Consider the following 21,378-nt stretch of genomic DNA (forward strand, 5'->3'; position numbering starts at 1 on the left):
GATATCTAGTCAACAAAACAAATTCTTACATTGGCCATTTAAAAAAATATGTCTTATTCTGCATCTTTAATTCTGTCCTGGACTTGCTGAATCTGAGATGTCTACAAGATGTCTGAGAGTTATTTGATGATACATGAGTAGCTCAGGAAACAAATCACATTTGGAATAAAGCTATATTTCTCTAAAAAAGAAAAATTATTTTCCAATGTCCTGGCTCTTTTGAAGACAAAGACGAAGATGAAGATGAAGAAGGAAGAGGAGGCGACTGATAATAGACTGGATTTCCATTCTTTGCTGGTATGATTAAAAAACTCCCAGAGCCCCTCCCCCTACTTTCCTGCAATGCACAGAAGCAGAAGCGTAGGGCTGTGCTGGCTCCCATGCTAGCTTCTTCAGGGCCAGCACCACATCCTTTCTTCTTCAAAGCTCTCCATGATCAAGGTAGTGATGTTAATCTTCAACAAACAAGGGAAACCCCAGCTGTCCAAGTTTTACCAGCCCGATAGTAAAGATCTTGTTCACTTACAATCATGTCTGACTCTTCATGACATCATTTGGTTTTTTCTTGGCAGAGATGCTGGAGTGGTTTGTTATTTCCTTTTCCAGCTTATTTTTACAGATGAGGAAACTGAGGCAAACAGAGTTATGTGCCCTGGTCACACAGCTAGTAAGTGGCTAATGCCAGATTTGAACTCAGGAAAATGAGTCTTCCTGACTGTAGGCTAATGCATGCATTCCTGCTCACTGTGTTTGTTCAGACAGGTCTGGGAAAATTTGGATCCTCCCTTTTGTCAACAGATGATATGAAAATTGCTAAGTCTTTTTGATCAATATTTGGGAGATCCAAGTCATGTACCTTCAAGACCCTCATTATAATATAGCCCAGCTTCTCATTGTAACATTCATTTTCTCATTAATTGCTAACCAGTCAGAGTTGATTGCCACCCTCAGGAATACCTACTCTTCCAAGAGCATGCAAACTATGAGCCCACCACCCTAAGGGATCTTCAGCATTTGATAGGGGCACTGACCTCCTTTTATTAATAAACATGTTGACATCATTAATAGGAAAATTAAATTACTCAGAAACTATGTCTCTCGTACCTTTTTAAACACCACAGCATAAAATTAAGTTTATTAAGATGAATATTGCTTTTGTCTTGCTCAGTGATTTTTAAGGAAATGAGCAGTGCCTATGTGATTTTTTTGTCTGAATTACATTCCTATAACCTCATAAGGCATGTTATCTTGGTTACAATGATATTTTGAAAATGAATTTAAGGTATGCTTGCATTATGAACAACCCAAAATATTGGGGCATTTTGCATATTTCATGGAATTCTATAAGGACAATGATCCTTAACTCTTCCTGCCAATTGTCACAATTGTTTTAAAAAACTACGTATATGTTGCATAAAATTATTCTGTTCTTTTTTTAAGGAAAAAAACCCAAACCTTTAAATTAACTGGAAAAAAATAAAGTAAAACTTCCCAGGGAAGAATTTTATTTTCAACTTTTTATTCAATGAAGCAATTGCCTTGAAGACACAGGAAGATCCAGAAAAATCTGATGAAGGCCTTGGGTCGTGCTGAGACCCAGGCCATGCTCAAGGCCAAGCTGAGATGTAAGCTGATTTTGAACTACTTGAAAGAAAGGTGATGTATTGATTCAAGTTATTGTTGTTGTTTTTCTGGGTATGATTTTTCCTTGGGTAGGTTTCCTATTCTTCCCCCAGGCATATGGTTTGTTTGGCCACTAGGGGCCAAACAGTGCCCTGGGCTGGTGTCTGCCTACATTCTGCATGAATTCCGTCCATTACTGGTGCTTCCCTCCAGAGTACCAGTAGCTTTTACTTAGTGTTGTGATGTTCATTTCAAGTCAGTAAAAAGACACCCCAAAGCTCAAGCACCACCCCCACCCCCAGAAGGTAGATTCAGTTAAGATCACAGAATCATGAAATCAAAGCAAATTAAAGCTAGAAGGAACGTTAGGCATCAACTGATTCAATGTTCTCAATTCATCCAGAAGGAAAATGAGGACCAGGGATGTGAGGTGACCTGCCCAAGGCCATACAGTGAATTCATAGCATATCCAAGTCTAGAAACCAGGTCTGGGGACCCTTGGTCCACTGCCTTTTCTCTGTCACAATAATTAAATGTATCCTGCTGTAGGCATATGGAAAAGGATTGTAAGCTTAGTCAAACAGGGATGTTTTTAAGGTGTATTGTCTTTCTATTAAAAAAAAAACAGAGAAGAAACATCACACCAGGCCTTTACAATGACAACTTAATGTGAAGCCATATCATGTCGCTTTCTGAGCAACAGAATGAGCCAGCCGGACAGCTCCCTGTCCCGGTAATGATTGCTTGTGATAACACGGACTAATAAAGGGGATCAATAAGCAGACAGTGATTTTCTCAACAGCCATCATGTTAATGAGAGGCAGCTTTTGATGTAATTCTGAAAAGGGGCCTAGCAGAGAGTGCTGCTGGAGAATAAATTGCTACAAGATTACTGGTCCTTCCTGGACTGCCCCAATCTTGTAATCAATTCTGGAGCATCATTTGTATCTCCGCTCTCCTCTACTGTTCTCCTCACCTCAACCCAGAGCCCAGGTCCAGGTAAGGAATGCATTTGTTCTTCAGTAAAGGTAAACAAATGAAAATTCAAATCCACCCCCATCCCCAAAAGGTATCATATTAGAACAATGTTTTAGTGTAGAGAAACATAATAGGCCCATTCCCCCCAGGAAAACTAAATGGAGACCCTCATGTTGTGTTGAAGAGCCCTTCTTTTTTCCCCTTATTTCTCCTATAAAAGACATTTTTGGCTCTTGCAATAAGTGGATAGTATACCAGACTTGGAATCAGGAAGACTTGAATTCAAATCCTGCCTCAGATAGTTACTAGCTGTATGATTCTGGACAGGTTACTTAACCTCTCTGTGTCCCACTTTCCTCATTTATAGAACAAAGGGGCTAGACTCAATAGTCTATAAGGTTCCTTTCAACTGTAAATGTAGGATCCTATAGAATTTCAAAGTACCTTAAAATTAGTTGAGCTCCCTCATTCTACAAATGAAAACATTAAAGCCCAGAGAGGAGGAAAAATGTGCCTAAGGTCCTAAACATCATTGCCACAGGCAGGAACCCAGGATGCCCAACTCCAGGAAGTCTCCATCTAGTCCAATGCTTAGTTTTGGAAGAGAAAGATTAAGTGATTTACCCCAAGATCACACAGTGAGCTAGGACAGGAAACCAAGGTTCTGGACACTTGGTCAAGGGCCCGTTCCATAACACTATACTTTAATCTAAGATCTGTGTCTCCCTAGAAGCTATGTTTATTGGGAAACTATTAGTTTAAGTTTGTTAAATGAACACGTAGAAAAGGAAGCAGGGAACCCAAAGAACTTTCATTGTTCCATCAAGAGCAGGTCATGCCAGAATAATATTGTTTCCTTTTTTGACAGGGTTACTAAATTTGTATAGTTGGCCTAGATTTCTGTAAAACATTGGATAAACAACACTATGCTATTCCTGTGGAAAACAGGGAGAGATGTGGACTAGATGATAATAGAATTAAATGGATTCAAAGCTAGTCAAATGGCTAGACTCAAAGAGTACTTAGTATCAGTTTGGCAGGAATTCTCCAGTGATGTACCCCAGTGATCTCTGCTTGGCCTCATAATCATTAACATTTTGTCAATGACTTGGACAAAAGCATAGATGGTATGTGTATCAAAATGAAGGGACTTCTAATGCAATGCATGAGTCAGGTTCTTTGGAAGGGAAGGCATGGCAAATCTGGACAGTAGACTAAAAAGCAGAAACATCACCTTGCCAAAAAAGATTCATATACTAAAAGCTATTGTTTTTCCAATAGCAAGGTATGGCTGTGAAAGTTGGACTATAAGGAAAGTTGAGTACTACAGAATTGATGTTTTTGAATTGTGGTGCCAGAGAAGATTTTTGAGAGTTCCTTGGACAGCAAGGAGATCAAATCAGTCAACATTTAAAGAAATTAAGTTCTTCTACTGAAGCTGAAGTTTAATTACATTGGCCACATAATGAGAAAATGGGACTCATTGGAAAAGATGCTGATGTTGGGAAAGATTGAAGGCAAAAGGAAAAGGGGATGGCAGAAGATGATATGGATAGTGTCACAGAAACAATGAACATGAACTTGAACTGGCTTAAAGAGATAGTAGAAGATAGAAGGGCCTTGTGTACTATGGTCCATGAGGTCACAAAGAGTTGGACATAACTGGATGACCAAACAACCAATTCCAAAAAAAAAAAAAGATTTTGATAGGCTGGAATGTTAGACTGAATCTAATGAAATAAAATTTAATGAGAATACAGATAGTTTTATACTTTCATTCAAAAATTTTACTTCATAGGAACAAGATGGAGAAGGCATGGTTAGACAGCACTCTGTCTGAAGAAAGATCAGTGGGCTACAAACTCAATGTGAGTCAACAATGGGTTATGGTGGCCATGAAAGCTAATGCAAACTTGAGTTTGCATTAAGAGAGACCTAGCTTCTGGGAGTAAGGAAGTTACTCTCTCTGAAATCTATCCTGGTAAAACCACATCTAGAATAGTATGCTTAGTTCTGGGTTCCACAGGACTTAGATAAACTAAAGAGTGTACAGAGGAGAACAATCAGAATGGTAAAGGGACTTTTAGTCCATGTCATAGGAGGTGAAAAGCCTAGGTATGATTAGCCTCAAAGAAAAGACAAGAGCAGATGATTTTTGTCTGCAAATACTTGAAAGGCTTTTGCCTAGAAAAAGGATTAGGCTCATTCTGCTTGGCCCAAGAGAACAGAACCGGGAGTAAGGAAGGGTAGTTCCAAAGAGGCACATTTAGGGTCGTGGGAAGCAAAACTTCCTGATACCTAGATCTATCTCCAAGTCGAATAGGTTGCCTCAAGAAAAGGCTGGATGATCATTTGTTGGCCATGTGGTAGTAGGGATTCTTGTGAGGGTATACATTGGACTAGGGATCCACTGAGATCCTTTCCAGCTGTACAGTGCTGTGTTTCTGAATGGAGAGACAGGAGAAATCTACAATTACACACACAACGAAAGGCAAAAACATGCTAAACCATTAGTATTGCAATATTGGCAATGCAGTCAAATTTCAATTGCTCACACTGATAAAGGAAAGGATAATCCAAAACACATTTACACATTTACTGAAATGTAGCCAGAGAAATCAAAGCCCATCTTCACAAACCTAAACATATGTACTCCTTATTTGTTTTTGGCTTTTGGGTTGTTGGTTTTCTTGTTTGTTTGTTTGTTTGTTTGTTTGTTTGTTTGTTTTGCCTGATTATGTGACACTCCATCAACTCTGGCCATCTAGGACCCAGCATGGGTTGGGAAAGAGGGTGAGGATTAGCCAAAGACTGTATGCATGAGAACTGATTGTGAAAAGAATTTTAATTTAAATTCAATGACTTTCCTTCCAAGAGCTCAAAGCAATTTCGCATAGACAATCTAATGCTTCCATCCCCAGAATATCCCATCTTCATGTTGGGAAATTGAGGCCTAGAAAGGTTAAGCAAATTCTATAATGTTCATATAGTGTGTTGAAGTAGGGGCCTTGAATGATGACTTCAAAGATAGTGTACTTCTCACAAAGATGAGCTGCCTCCCCAGGAAAATCTAACCAGTTACTATTTGTGTCACCAAGGGGCCATCAAGGAAAATTAAAGGCTTCTGGCTGCAAGTAGATTCTGAAAGGTGGAAACAAAGGGCCTAGACAGAGAAAGTCAGGCAACCAAAATAAATTCTGCCTTAGATTATCACCATGGGACAAAACATTCAGCAACTTAGAAAGGCAGCCTCTTAGAAGCTGTTTTGCTTTTTGAGAGGAAGAGGCAACTCACCTTTGGCAGGGAGTACTTGGGCAGCTTAATCTGGGCAAAGGGTTCTCTTCTGTAGGACACATAGTAGCTGGCTCTTCCACCAGAAGTCACCTAGAGGAGAAAGCAAGATAGGACATTAAATCCAGTATTCAGTATTTATTAATTGCTTCCTGCTTCCTGCATACCATGCACGAAAGGGCATACAAATATAAAAATATAAAAAAATTTCTGCCCTCATAGAGCTTACATTCTTTTGGGGAAAACAGTAAATTCATATTCAAGTACAAATAAAATATACCCATAATCACAGAATTTGAGAATGGGAAAAGACCTCCTCAGCAGCCATCTAGTATTACCATGAATGCAAGACATCTCCAATATAATACATATAAGAAGTGGTCATCCAGTCTCTGCCAGAAGACCTCCAAGGAGATGCCCATTCCCCCCCCCACACCTTTTTTGGGGGGGAGGGACAGTTCTACTTTTTTTGTTTTTGTTTTTGTGGGGCAATGAGGGTTAAGTGACTTGCCCAGGGTCACATACCTAGTGTATGTGTCAGGTGTCTCAGGCCAGATTTGAACTCAGGTACTCCTGAATCCAGGACCAGTGCTTTATCTATTGTGCCACCTAGCTGCCCCCAACAGTTCTAGTTCTTAAGAAGATTTTCCTGAGGTCAAGATTAAATTTACCCCTTTGGAACTTCCACCCATTGTTCTGGGACTGCTAGATTTGTTCTGTGACAAGAAGGGATCTACTCTCTCTACAAATTACATGTCTTCCAAGACTTGAAGACAGTTATCATACTCCTTCCCCTTCCCTGTTAGTCCTGTCTTCTTGAGTCTAAACAAGCTCAATTTTTTACCCTGGTCCACACATGACAGAGACTGAAGGCCCCTCATCCATCCTAGCTGAACACTTTGGACACCCTCTATTTTATCAATAGTGTTCTGAACCTGTAGTAATCAGAACTGAACCCAATATTCTATAATTATGCCTTCCACACCATGACTTCCCCCATCATGGTTTTGATACATCATGGGTTTGCATAAGAAATGTGTCATTTGAAATTATATGGGGATGCCTATCTCTGTCCCAAGTTTTAGGGAACTTAGCTGGGGTTTCTAATATATTGTTACTTAGAAATTAGAGTCTATTGTACCAGTTTTGTGCATTAAGCATTTATTAAAACATATCAAATGTTAGTAAGGAAGAGAGCACATGGCTCTGACCATTCAGAAACCCTACATATCTAGGATGGAGAGCAAGAGCCCGAGGGCAGCGTGGGAGAGAGAAGAGAGCACCAGGAGCCATAAACCCCCTTCTCCAAGGGCTTTTATCCTCTCATAGGTAAAGGTGGGTCACTGCACATTGATCCAAGCTGATTGGCCAGTAACAATAATTCTACTGACTCTGGGCTGGACCTGCAAAACCAGTCAGAGTTCAAGTGTGCATGTGTGTGTGTGTGTGTGTGTGTGTGTGTGTGTGTGTGTGTGTGTGTGTGTGTGTGTGGTGGGGTCTCTGAGTCCCTCAAACACCCCATTATTAATAATTTTCTCACAGAAATTAAATAGGAATTTGGGGGGAGTTTTGTGGAAGCCACAGACAACACACGGCCAGCAAATGACACATAAAAAGTTTAGAAATTCAGAAATGCATAAAATATATGTATAGTATAGTGTAGTATAATATCAATATATCTTATCTTTTAATACCATAATAATTCAGACTTCTTCTTCAGCACAAAGGGAGTACCAAAAAATTTTATGTGCATTTTCTAGGTCATGGGGGTGCCACACCCCCATGATATGGAAGAGATAAATGTAGATAATATCTGATCAGAGCATAGTATGGTGGGACTTTGGCCTTATTCCTAGAAGTTTTGCTTTCTTAATACAGCCCAAGATTACATAAAATACTTTTTGGCTATCACGTCCTACCCTTGATAAATATTGAGCTTGCAGTCTACTAAAATCCCCAGCTCTTTTTCAAGAAAAATTGCAATCAAACCATATCTTCCCCATATTATTCTTACAAAATGACAAAGTTGTTTTGTTTTGTTTTGTTTTGTTTTGTTTTTGTGAGTCAATGAGGGTGAAGTGACTCACAGCTAGTAAGTGTCAAGTGTCTGAGGTTGGATTTGAACTCAGGTCCTCCTGAATCCAGGGCCAGTGCTTTATCTACTGCACCATCTAGCTGCCCCCACAAAGTTTATTTTTATACCAAGCTTGTCAAGATTTTTTTTTTACCACAATTGTATTGTCTGGAGTGTTAGTTATCCTTACGAACTTTGTATTGGCTGCAAATTTGACAGGTATGCTATGTATGTCTCCTCTAAATCACTGATAAAAAATGTGAAATGTCACAAGTTCAAACACACATCCCCAGGGCATCCTCCTAGCACATTGACCCTGAGCCTCTAAGAACTTTTTGAATTTGACTATCCAACAAGTTCTCAATCAATCTAATTGTAGTCTCACCTAGTCAATAGCTACTCTAATTTATTTGTTTGTTTGCTTATTTACTTGCTTACTTATTCATTCATTCATTTACTTATTTACTTATTCTTTCACTCATTATTTATTTATTTACTTGCTTATTTATTTGTTTGTTTATATTTTTGCAGGGCCATGGGGGTTAAGTGACTTGCCCAGGGTCATACAGCTAGTAAGTGTCAAGTGTCTGAGGTTGTATTTGAACTCAGGTCCTCCTGAATCTAGTGATGGTGCTTCATTCACTGTACCATCTAGCTGCCCCCTACTCATCTCTTCTACACAAAGAGTTTGAGATACCTTATCAAAAGCTTTGCTAATATGAGGTAAACTCTATCCAGAACATTTCCTTCACCTACTCATTTAGTAATCCAGTCAAAAAAATGACATGACATTAATCTAGTGTGACATATTCTTGATGAAGCCATGCTGGTTCTTTGTATTCACTGCTTCCTTTCCTATACCTACCTTCCTTTCCTTACCTACTATTTCTTCAGTGATGCATTATTTATTTCCCTGCCCCCCCAGGAATGGAAGTAAAGCTGACTCAGCTATGGTTTGCAGATTCTGTTCTATTCCTTTTTTAGAAAATAGGGACAGTTGAACTACTCCAATTTTGTAATCTCTTGCTTTCGAAAGTCTTTCAAATATTATTGACAGATGCTCTGTCATCACATTTGTCAATTCTTTCAGTAACAGGGGATATAGTTCATCTGGGACAGGACAATTAGGCACTCACTGATCATCTTGTTTCTTATCATGGGTATGATCTCTCTCTAAATGTTGTTCTGTCACTTCCAGTGAAAACAAGCAAAATAGGAATTGAGTACTTCTGCTTTCTCTCTTGTCAGTTATCACTGTCCCATTCATACCATACCAAGGTCCTATTGCCTTATTGAGTTTCCTTTTTTCACAGTATTCCTTTAATTTTTTTGTTGTTGTCCTTACTTCCCCTCCCCAGTGTCAACTCATTTTGAATTTTAGCACTCTAGCACAAATTTTACACTATCTTGTTCTTCTACTCACTGTCTGTAACCTAGTCCTCCTTCCATCTTCTTCAGTCTTCTGTACATAATGCATACAAACTAAATAAAATGTAGGTATACAAGGTAATTTTGGGGAGGAACATTAACAGCTATGCAGTTCAGAAAAGTCCTTATGCAGGAGGTGATGCAATGTTTGGAGACGCTAGAAATATATATATATTTTAGTGAGGCAATTGGGATTAAGTGACTTGCCTAGTCACACAGTTAGTAAGTGTTAAGTGTCTGAGGCTGGATTTGAACTCAGGTACTCCTGACTCCAGGGCCAGTGCTCTATCCACTGCGCCATCTAGCTGCCCCACTAGAAATCTTAAAAGGTATGGGAGATAGCCTATGCAAAGAGACACCAAGTCATAAAATATAAAGGAACTTAGAAACCATTTAGTCTAATTCCTTCCTTTTACATATATGTAAAAGGAGGCCCAGAGGATAAGCGATAGCCACTGAGTAGCAAAGATACTCTTTTTACTCCTCTATAGCAACCCCTTGCAAACTCTCATAGTAATGAAAGGCTGGAAGTTCTCACAATCAATAAAGTGTGTCATTGTGACTTCATTTTGGAGAATAGGTTTTGTTGGCCATTTGAGTCCTTCATCAAAATATTCAAGGCATTCAGAGGAAGGACATCTGCATGCTAGCCTACATATACCCCTTTTCATTCTTCGGTCTTTGAAAAGTGCATTACCCTTTTGATTGAGGGGCCACAATGTTGTTAGAAGAAGCAAATCCTTGTAAATGATATTATTTATATGTTCTGGCAATTCCAAGCAGACTCTCTGAGGGTACTAATTACTCTGAACTTAAATTACTCTGATTTGTGCAAAATGAGTCTATTTTCTATTTTCAGATGAAAGCATGAGCAATTATTTACAAAAAATAAAAAGGCAGTTTTGTGATCAAATTGTCTGCTCAATTATGGGAAGATATCCAACAGTGCTAAAGGAGAATCATTATTCCATCTATGGTGTAGACCCATCGATCAAGCACATCTTTATTGAACATCTACTATGTACCCCACATGATGGGAGACACAAAGATTTATGAGACATGCTCCTTTATTATGCCATAGTTTGTATTGCCCTTATTTGTGGATGTTTATTATCTCTCTTAAAAGGCTCTGAGTGCCTCGAATGAGAGAATATATATTATTTATCTTGTATTATCAACAGTACTGAGCATGGTAGATATTTAATAAATGTTTTTTGAGTTTGAATTCCCCGCCACTCATCTGCATAAGAGCCTAACAGCAAAGTGAGAAAAGTAACTGTTGATCACCATAAGTAAAGACTGAGTCCTTTACTAAATGAAATTTCTCTGAACCAAGAATTGTCAGATAGGAGAGACTAACCCTCTTCCACCTATTGCCTGGAGGTGACGAACTTCAGAACCCAGGCTCTGAGGAAATCAAATAGGAGGAATTTCTGCCAATTTTAGGCTGAGTCATTCTCCTTGCTGGAAAAAGCCTATTAGCTCTCCTGCTGAAAGGAGAACTATAACACTCTAAGCTGAAGAGAGTGCAATAATGCATAGCTGAACCAGAGACTGAAGGGAGGGACAATTGCGGTTGACCAAAAAGAAGAAAGTCCAGGAAGTATAGCAGATTGATCCAGCCAGCAGACATAGCATGACCTACAAAGAGCCCAGCAATCTGCTTGGCCCACTTTGGCAAAAGTAGCCCAGTGGTCAAACAACCTGACATTTCAGCCAGGCAGCAGTTGACCTCAGTGAAGAGCCAGATCCAAAGCCAACTGTCCGGCTGAGACATCATGTGCTGCAAAGAGCCAATTCATCAAATAGCAGTGGAAAAATGTATCCATCACTGATGGCACACTCTACAAGTGAACTTCATGAGAACCCACTAGGGGAAGAAAGGAGATTGAAACTCTATGGTTCTGGAGTTGTGAGTTGCTTTGAACACATGTACTCTCTAAAAGTGTGCTTCCCCACCACTGTACTATAAGTTTGTCCCCATTCTTCCCTTAATGGACTCTATGTATATTTGTAAGAGATGACTTCCCAGATTTGCAGGGAAATATTCTGTAATTGTTATTTTTGTTAAGCCATTTCAGCAAATGCCTTTTCTGAAAAGGTAATTGAATCAACTGGCTGATTGTTAAGTGGGAGAATTGTGGAGGTTCATATGCTATGGTAATAGAAGGACCAATAGAGTTACCCCTATAACTTTCAGAGTGGTAGTAGTCACCCTCTGGTGTCAGTGTTGTTTCAGGGAGGAAAGCCAGAGGGATTGTTTAACAATTATTTTGTTTCCATTCATGATAAAAATAATTTAGAGAGGGATGGATAAAGGATAGCCCAAATGAGTGTGAAATGTCACTAGGAATAGAGATGATCTTTTCCAGAGTTTATCTGTTTTCTTCCCAACAGAGACTGCTGAAAAGGAAGGGAGGCTTTTTAATAGGGACATAAATATGATAGCACCCTTGGGATAGTAGAAACTAGGTGAGAATATGAGGAAGCAACTGAAAGAAAGACCAGTGAAAGAGGTGTGAGGCAGTGTTCTCTAGACTCCCCTACCCTCAAGGAGAAGCATGCCCTCTCCAGGGAGACAGCCTCTGGATATTAACACCCTGGGTAAAATCCTTGGCTGCTACCCTGCCCTAGTTAGGATTCTGAATAAATACTAAGTGCCCAGTAAGTGATACAGAGAATTATGTCCTCTAGGAGTTCAGAGGAAAGAGAGGACAGATATTGGCAACATTAGCCTTTTTTTTCTTCTTTGGGTTCCTCTAACACTTATGTTGATACCCTTCAATTGGCGCTTAACAAAAATGGCCTTGTATGGTCAATTATATTTTCATGTGTGCCTCCCATTTGCCCATTTTGACAAGCAGCTCTGGGAGGTCAAGGACCACATCTCTTACATCTATCTCTCTCTCCCCCAGTGAACCCATCCCAAGGTAAGGAAAAAAAATAAATGACTTAATAAATATTGGTTGATTGATAGTGTGACCTCATATGACTTTGACAAGGCTTGGGAGCTGTCTGTGATTTTTTGAGTTTTATAATCCCAGAGGGTTATGTTCAAGGTCAAGTTGGCTTTCATTTAAATGCTGTCTGATAATTCTCCTCCCAACAGAATGCACTGATTTCCTAAGTCATTATCTCTCCCTGCTGAAACAAAAGCTCATTCTCTAGGGGTCACCCCAGAGGGGAAAAATGCAGAGGGATGTATTTATCCATGGATCTCCTCAACCAACTCTTTGAGGGCAGAGAACTGAAATTTTCCCCAGAATGCTTTTCATGCCAGAATCATTAAATCCACACTAAATACTCCAAATTTTTTCTCTTATAGGTATATATGACCATAGAAAAGCAGTTCTAACGCCAATCCAGAAATTAAGATGGATCCACCTTTGACACAGTTGTTAAATTTCTTACTTACCTGCCTTGATCCAAGGAAATCCTACTTTATATACTGGGACAGAACTGTCAGCAAAATGTGAAAATAGGGTAACAACGGAAAAGTCTGAGCTATTTACAAACTACAAAAAAGATAAATGCGATAATGGAACTGCACAATGCATGAACTAAATTAGGATAAGGTCTTCAGATGATTCCCAAGACACTTGTCATACTCCTTTCCAAATGAAAAGATGAATTCTTAAGAAAGAGAGAGAGAGAGAGAGAGAGAGAGAGAGAGAGAGAGAGAGAGAGAGAGAGAGAGAGAGAGAGAGGGCAGCTAGGTGGAGCAATGGCTAGAACACTGGCCTTGGATCCAGGAGGATCTGAGTTCAAATATGGCCTCAGACAGCTGTGTGACCCTGGGCAAGTCACTTAACCCTCATTGCCCTGCAAAAAAAAAGAAAAAGAAAAAAGAAAAAAAAAGGAGAAAAGGCCTATTCTAAGAATAGAGTCTCTCTTTTCTTAACTTACTGAAGAGTTCCAGGAATGTGGTCCAGGCCTGCAGATGGTCACTCTGTAGTCTATTGTCCTGACTCAGAAGGAAATTAATATTCACAGGAGAAGATAACATGTCACATTCATGGGAAATAGCAGGACAACAATAGCCAAAAGGCTGATTGCATTTAAACACTAGCTCTGATCCCCATCAAATCTCCCTCATTCCTGGAAAGAGGCCAGATTTCCAAACTATGCCTGAAACTGGCTCCTATCCACCGTGGCTGCCAGGAAGACGGAAAGTTTAATATCTCTATGGATAGAAGTTTAATATCTCAATCAGAAAGGGCTCAATATTTCTTATCATGAGAAACATTACTAGAAAACCATCCCCTCAGGGTTACCTCTTAAACAATGAGCAAAGGAGTAGTCCAGCTTCCTTCTGGGAACTCCACCTGTGGATGTGAGTTGGGTGAGTCCCAGGGGGCACTAAATGGTTAATAACCCTTATCAGCTTCCATCATCATTACATTCGAATTCACTAAGCCTCTTCCTGGCTTCTAGGGAAAACAATGTCAGTAATATATCCTGGAACATGAGAGAATGGTTGCTCAGTTCAGTTAATATGAGGACAAGATACTGGAAAATGAAAGCACAGGAATTTCAAGGACTTTCTATTGTTACCAAGCTCTGGCTACCATGCCACTGCTTCTCAAATGGAAGTCATTGCATTTTTCAATTGAAGTTAGTCATTAATATAAAAGTATGCCAAGGCTTTTACTGCATCTTTGGTGTTATTGTGCATATCTGGCAACCACATTAGGAAGGAATAAAGTTTAGAGACTGTTAATCTATTTTGATGAACTTTTCCTTCCCTTAGAAGCAAACTCACTGCCATTGTAAATCCCAGAGATTATTACCACTTTTCCTTGCAGTGACACCTTTTATATCATGTTTGATGAATGTCATCCAATTATTTGCTCTAGGCTCATTCGTCATGCTCAACACAGAATTAGCTGGGTCTTTTCCTTTGCTAATGACTGGCTCGTTAATCTGATTTTCTGGACTTCCATTTTACAGGTTTAATTGGGCTCCTGGCCAGTGAAAATGATTCCTTTGGACAAATACATTCGCCATTAAACACATCTGTCTCTTATGACTAGTTCCCTTCCTTGCTATGTCCAAATATAACCTGACACATTCTTCATTCCCTTTGCTTCTTATTCTGTCCTAGAGTTGTTCATGGAGGATTGGTAGAATCATTTCCCCAAAGCAGAATTTAAGGGCCTGGAGATATTGCATTTGACGGTGTAAACACTCCAATCTATGACGCAGAAATTGAGCCCACCTGAACCAACCCCTAGAGAAAATTAAAATTGCATCTAGTGTAGCAAGCAGTCATTAGGCATCTACCATAAATACAAAGTTCTAAACTCTATAGTAGGGACACCGAGACAGAAATAAAACAATTTTTTGGCCACAAGGAACTTATATTCTGGTGAGAAGACATAACATTCTTAACTGTCATATAAATGAAAGAGGAAAGGGCAAAGTGATTTGGAACATTTGAGGAGTAATAGAGACCTTCAACAATGAGTCTAATAAAGGAAGGTTTGAGAACACAAGGGCTAACTCTAGATTTTGAAAATATCTGAGATGAGATGAGTTTCAAAGTAAATCTAGGAATTCCAAAGTACCACCTTTCCAAGCCCACAATCTCAATCTTTGTTGCCTTTCCTTTTGGATAAATAGAGCCTATTCCTGCTAACTTCCTGATTCCTGGGTAAGACAATTCTACCCATCACCCTATTCCAAAGTGACCTATATTTCTGTCTTTGGGGCCAGATATTCAAGGCTCCATTCCTCTCCTTAGGTGATGATATTGGCCGGCTGGTGAAGTGGATACTTGTCCATGAGGAACTGAAATGAGGATGGACTCATTTCACACATGATCTGACTCTTTCATAGGAAAAACAGTCTAAATCCTTATAGAAGCTGTTCCAAGTGAATGGTTGTGTCCAGTGGATTGTGAATAATTTCCCCAAGCAGAGTGAAATGATCCTTTTTTTTTGCTGGTATGCAGGAGTGACTTCTCACATAATCTCTGTATTGTTTTTCCCCTTCCATTGAAATGGAAGGGAACAGCAATGCTATTATGTTGCACAATTAATTTTTCCAATTTCTTTGTTCATTAATTCTATTCATATTATTTAGAATGAATTCTGAAGGCATTAGGTCTCTCCCTCCCTCTACTTTCCCCACACCTACACAATTTCTTCCAATATCACATTTCTCTTTTAAAGAACAATGAGCTAGTTCCCTAGTCACCTAAACCAGATTACAGTGGTCAAAGAATTGCAAACAGGTCACAAGTACAATGGTAAATTGCTATGAGAGTGAAGTGGCCACCAAGGTAGCCCTTGGAAGAGCCAATGACAACTTTCAAAATTGACTCCTTTCATTGGCGAAGATACAATAGTGGATGGCCAAAAACAAAAATCCTATTGCATCACATCTTATCAAAGAGGAATCTTTCCATCTGGGCTGTATGAATTATTTCAAAGGTATTTGGTAAATGGACACCAGTTCATTTGATGTCATATAGGTTATGTGGCACTGATATAATATACAATTTGATCTGTCCACATATTTGAAGAACACAATCTCTGTATTGTTTAGATACACAGACATTTCTCTGAGCCTCTAGTACAAGAAATTTTGCTTATAAAATGCCTTATTAGGTTATAGCCCATCAGCCCCTAAGTTACTTGATTATAGGGTTGAAAGGTTATAGAGATATTGGATTCAGTTGTCACAGGGGGAAAACATACACGTTGGTATGGATGGCATGGTTACTTGTCTTAGCAAAGATTATCTCTATCCATGCTCACATCTGTTCTGAGAATACCTGTAGCCTTTAGCAACTGCCTGGTTTTAAAAAAAAAGCAGATCATGACATTCTAGATTTAGAACTAGAAGAACCCTCAGAAGTCATTAAGGCCCATCCTCTCTTCTACATGGGGAAAAAAATGAGTCCTAGAAAAGTTAAGTGACTTTCACAAGGCCACACAAAGTAGTGAATAGTAGAAATAGGATTTGAACCCAGGTCCTCAGAACCATAATTCAGTGAGTTGGTTTTTTTCTTTGCACCATGATGAAACATAGTATAGCTAAAAAGCATGACCTCAAAGTGAAAAACCTTTTCAGTCCTGGCTCTGCTATAGATAGATAGATAGATAGATAGATAGATAGATAGATAGATAGATAGATAGACAGACAGATAGACAGATAGATGGATAGATGATATATAGACAGATAAACACATAGACAGACAGATATAGATGGATTAAATAAATAATTGAATGAATGAATAAACAAACAAACAAAAAAAACCCAACCTAGCCATCCGACCTGGGACAAGTTATTTCACTTCCTTAGACCTGTTTCCTTAATTGTAAATTAGGGACAATAAAGAAAAGCTGTATAGTCAATAGCATTCTGGATTTGGAGTTAGGAAGAGCTGGATTTGAGTAGTGACTGCCAAGGGTAATAACTAGCTCCGTAACTCTGGGTAAGTCATTTAACTTCTCTAGGGGTCAGTTTCATTATCTGCACAATGAGAGGGTTGGAATTGATGACCTCTATTGTCTTGTCCAGTGCAGCTCTAAATACTCCATCCTCTGATCAGTGTACCTGGCAGAGTTATTATGGGAATCAAATGAGATCATGGATAGGAAAATGCATTACACGTTCTGAAACAAAAATACATTATTAGGAAGTTGAGCCCATAGCCACTTATTAAGTGTCTTCTATGGGCCAGACACTGTGTTGATGTGTCTGTGACATACTCAGTCCTAACATTTTCAAAAGTCTGAGTACAGCCAGCAATACTGATGTGTCTAAATTAATTGCCCTGGCTCTCCATTGCATGCCATTTGCAGTGCAGCTATGCATAGACCATACAGCTAGGGGACAAAGAGGATTCTAAGAATGTATGGGAGTAAAACAAGAAGTATGCCTAGAAAACAAAAGACTATGGGTGACCAGAACAGCAGCTTCCCAAAAACATCTAGAGAAGAATGAAACTCATTGATATTTTAAGACACTTGTAAAAACCCAGATTGGGCAAGGCAAACAGAATCACTGATTTCCCAAAGAAATAAGAGCAATGGAATCTGAAACTTCGGATAGCCACAGAGACTTCTGGGTATTCCAGACAATTTGCACCAGGAAGATTTATTCTTGACAAAAGAATCCCTGGAGATATCCTATTCATTCTCCTAGAAAACACTTTCTAAAGTTTATGATTAAACTAAAAGAATTATTAGTATCTGTGAAAGTTCCAAATCCATTTTTTCTGCCAGATCCCAATCACTACTTTCACTCCAGCTCTCTTAGCTGTATTGTCATTTTAAAAATTCTTTTTAAGAAGTATCTAATCGGGGCGGCTAGGTGGCACAGTGGATAGAGCACTGGCCCTGGAGTCAGGAGGACCTGAGTTCAAATCCGGCCTCAGACACTTAACACTTACTAGCTGTGTGACCCTGGGCAGGTCACTTAACCCCAATTGCCTCACTTAAAAAAAAAAAAAGAAGTATCTAATCATCGCCTGTATGGTCAGGACCCAGTACAAGGTACAAAAAAGAATAAGAAATAGGGGTAGCTAGGTGGCGTAGTAGATAAAACACTCTCTCTGGATTCAGGAGAACCTGAGTTCAAATCCAGTTTTCTTTCTACCTCTCTGACCTCTCCTTCTCAGTCTTCTTTGCTGGATCTTCATCCAGGTTGCTGCAGCTAACTGCTGGTATCCTCCCCCCCCCCCCGCAATGTTCTGTTCCTGATCCTCTTCTCATTTCCTTTTATATTATTTCTTTTGGAGATTTCATCACCTACCATGGAACCAATTATCACCATTCTACAGATAATGATCAGATAGGTTTATCTAGCCCTTACTACTCACCTGACTTTTAGTCTCATATCTCTAGGTGCTTATTAGAAATCTTTAATTTAATGTCTTGTAGACCTATTAAACTCAACACATACAAAACTGAACTCATTATCTTCTCCCTAAAACCTTCTCTTCTTCCTAATTTCCCTATTCCTGTTGAGGGTATCACTATCCTTCCAGTCATTCATGTTCATAATCTCAGTGTCATTGTCAACTCATCACTATCTCTCACTCCCCCATATCCAATCAATTGTCAAATCACATTGATTCTACCTTCTAACACCTTTGTCATATATTTCCTTCTTTCTTCTGGTATTGCTGCCATCTTGGTACAGGTCTTCATCACCTCATATATCCACTATTTCAATAGCCTGCTGATGGTTGGTCTCCCTGTCACAAATTTCTCCCCACTCCAGACCAGCCTTCACTCAGCTATCAAAATAATTTTCCTTAAAGGACAGATCTGACCATGTCATTCTCTAAACACTAAACTTCAGTGGCTTCCTATTACCTCTGAAATAAAATATAAAATCCTTTGTTTGGCATTCAAAGCCTTTCATAACCTGGCCTCCTCTTCTACCTTTCTAGGCTTCTGATACCTTAAGCACCAACAGGTAAGTGCCAATTTGGTAACACTGGCCTCATCGCCATTCCTCAAACGTGACACTGGGCATTTTTATGGGGTATTGCCCATGCTCCCTCTCTTTATCTCTGCCTCCAACTAGCTTCCCTAGCTTCTTTCAAATCTTAAACACCACCTCCTGAAAGAAGCTTTCCCTGTCCTTAATATTAGTGCCTTCCCTCTGAGATGATTAACAATTTATCTCATAGATATCTTGTTTATGCATAGTTATTTGAACGCTCTCTCCCCCCATTAGACTGCTTGAAAACAGGGACTATTTAGGCTTTTGTATTTGTTTTATACTTGGGTTTTTTTGTTTATCTCTTTGACTTTCCTTATATTGCCAGCACTTACCACAACACCTGGCACATAGTAAGTACTTAACAAATGCTTGTTAACTTGATGTGTGATTTTAGGGAAGAAAAAAATCACAGCTAGTTTTTGAGATCTAAGAAGACTTCATGGAAGAGGCGGCATTTGGAGTAGATTTGGATGGATTGGTCATTTTGACAAGTAGAAAGGGTATGTTGAAAGAGGACCTTCCACGGGGAGGAAAGGGTATACACATTTAATTTATCAAGGATGTAGGCTATTCAGATTTTCATCTAGGACACTACTATACTCATAAAGAACCCTTGGAATATCTGATCCTGCCCATTGTCTTCTAATTATACCAAGATATTTAGCCACCTACATCATAGATTTGGGAAAGAAGGTATTAGTTACTTATTGCCCTTCTTTTTTTTTTGTCTGTTTGTTTTTGTTTTGTTTTGTTTTGTTTTGGTGGGGCAATGAGGGCCAAGTGACCCGCCCAGGGCCACACAGCTAGTAAGTGTCAAGTGTCTGAGGCCAGATTTGAACCCAGGTCCTCCTGAATCCAGGACTGGTGCCCCGTCAACTGCACCACCTAGCTGCCCTTGCCCTTCTTTTTTTAAAATAAGTGGCCTTATTATTTCACAGAAAGAAAAGTTAAGAACCCTCTCCAAAAAAAAAAAAAAACCCTCCAAAAAACCAAAACTCTCTTTTGAGTGAATAATCCTAACTATGCAAGAAATCAAACCTCAGTTCTGGAATGAAAACAGAAACGTGGGCTAAATAATAGAATTTCACCCTGAATTTCTGTCCTATAATCAGGTTTGAACAGTGTCTGCATTGAAACTGCATTCCTTGAACTTTTGCAGTTTTACACAAATATAAATTAAGATCTGGAAAGGACTTCTAATAGAACTCAAACTCCACACCCCCGCACCCCCCCTTTTACAGATGAATAAACTGAGGTCTTCAGGGTTAAGTGACTTCTTTGTTTTGCTGAAATGAATTGCCTATGTAGTAAGTAGCAGAGCTACAACATTATTAATACTTGTTCTATTTCTGCCATGTTTTTATCTATTAATTAATCAAGTATTCATTGAATACCTACTCTAGGGTAATAAGTGTAGTGGAAAGAGCATTCATTTTAGCATTTGAAAATGTGGGTTGGCACCCTAGCTCTATGGAACTTTGGCACTACCAAATTTTGAGCCTCAATTTCTTCCTCTGTACAGTAAAAATGGTACAATTGGTGCTACTAAAACTCACACAGTTGCTGTGCTTAATAGATCTGTGTGCACCTTATGTACATTATCATTATTTCTTTCCCAGACCTCTGTTGGGCAATATGGAATAGTCTGAGACAGAGTCTCTGCTATCAGGTACTCATAATCTGCTGGGGGAGTGAGGACAATCATAAGAAACAACAGCAAACAATACAAGAGAGAAATAATTAAGCAGTAAAATCCACTGATGTCATATAGAGGTATTGGAAAGCTTCACAGATCAGTGTTCCTAATACATCTTTCCTATAGACCCAATATCAGAGCTGATTTATGCTGTCACATTTTCTATCTTAATTTTTAAATTTATGTTTGTAAAGAAGTGCTCCCCTGGTTAATATAAATGCTTAATGAAAGAATACCCCCTTTATAATAAGGCAGTTGTTAACTAAAGGTCAGAAAATCTGAAGCTCTGAGTTCTAGTTCCTCTCTACCAAAAAGAAGTTTGGGTTTCTGTGACTCACTTTACCTTATCTGTAAAATAAAGCTGCTAGCCACCCCACTCATAGATAGTTGGTTTGCATTTTGTTGCAGTTCTATATATAATATACTGGTACTTCCCAATGTAGGTACACAACAATTTTTAATGAATAATAGGTACTGTTTATTTGATAGGCAAAATTAGCTAGATAGAATCCTGTTACAAAAAAATTAGTGAGGTGACCCAATGGATAGAGCACTGGGCCAGGCGTCAGGAAGGCCTGAGCTCACATCTGGCCTCAGGAACTTACTAGCTGTGTGACCCTGGGCAAGTCACTTAACCCTGTTTGCCTTTATCCATTGGAGAAGGAAATGGCAAACCATTCCAGTATCTTTGCCAAGAAAACTCCATGGCTAGTATTGACATGCTATGGTCCACAGGGTCACAAAGAGTGAGACACAATTGAATGACTGAACTGTTGGATTTGTAAATAGAATTGCAAAATCTTATTCTACTGAGAATTACATAGTT

General features: G+C 39.1%; 1 protein-coding gene across 1 annotated transcript in view; it reads right to left on the minus strand.

Annotated features, from left to right (window-relative positions):
- SORCS3 (sortilin related VPS10 domain containing receptor 3) overlaps positions 1-21,378 on the minus strand; it is a 690,926-nt gene that overhangs the window by 132,970 nt on the left and 536,578 nt on the right. The window contains exon 8 of the mRNA XM_043989102.1: positions 5,896-5,985. Coding sequence (XP_043845037.1) covers positions 5,896-5,985 — 90 coding nt within the window. The remainder of the gene's footprint in view (positions 1-5,895; positions 5,986-21,378) is intronic.

This window comes from Dromiciops gliroides, chromosome 2, assembly GCF_019393635.1.
Source record: "Dromiciops gliroides isolate mDroGli1 chromosome 2, mDroGli1.pri, whole genome shotgun sequence".
In the NCBI taxonomy this organism is placed as follows: Eukaryota; Metazoa; Chordata; class Mammalia; order Microbiotheria; family Microbiotheriidae; genus Dromiciops; species Dromiciops gliroides.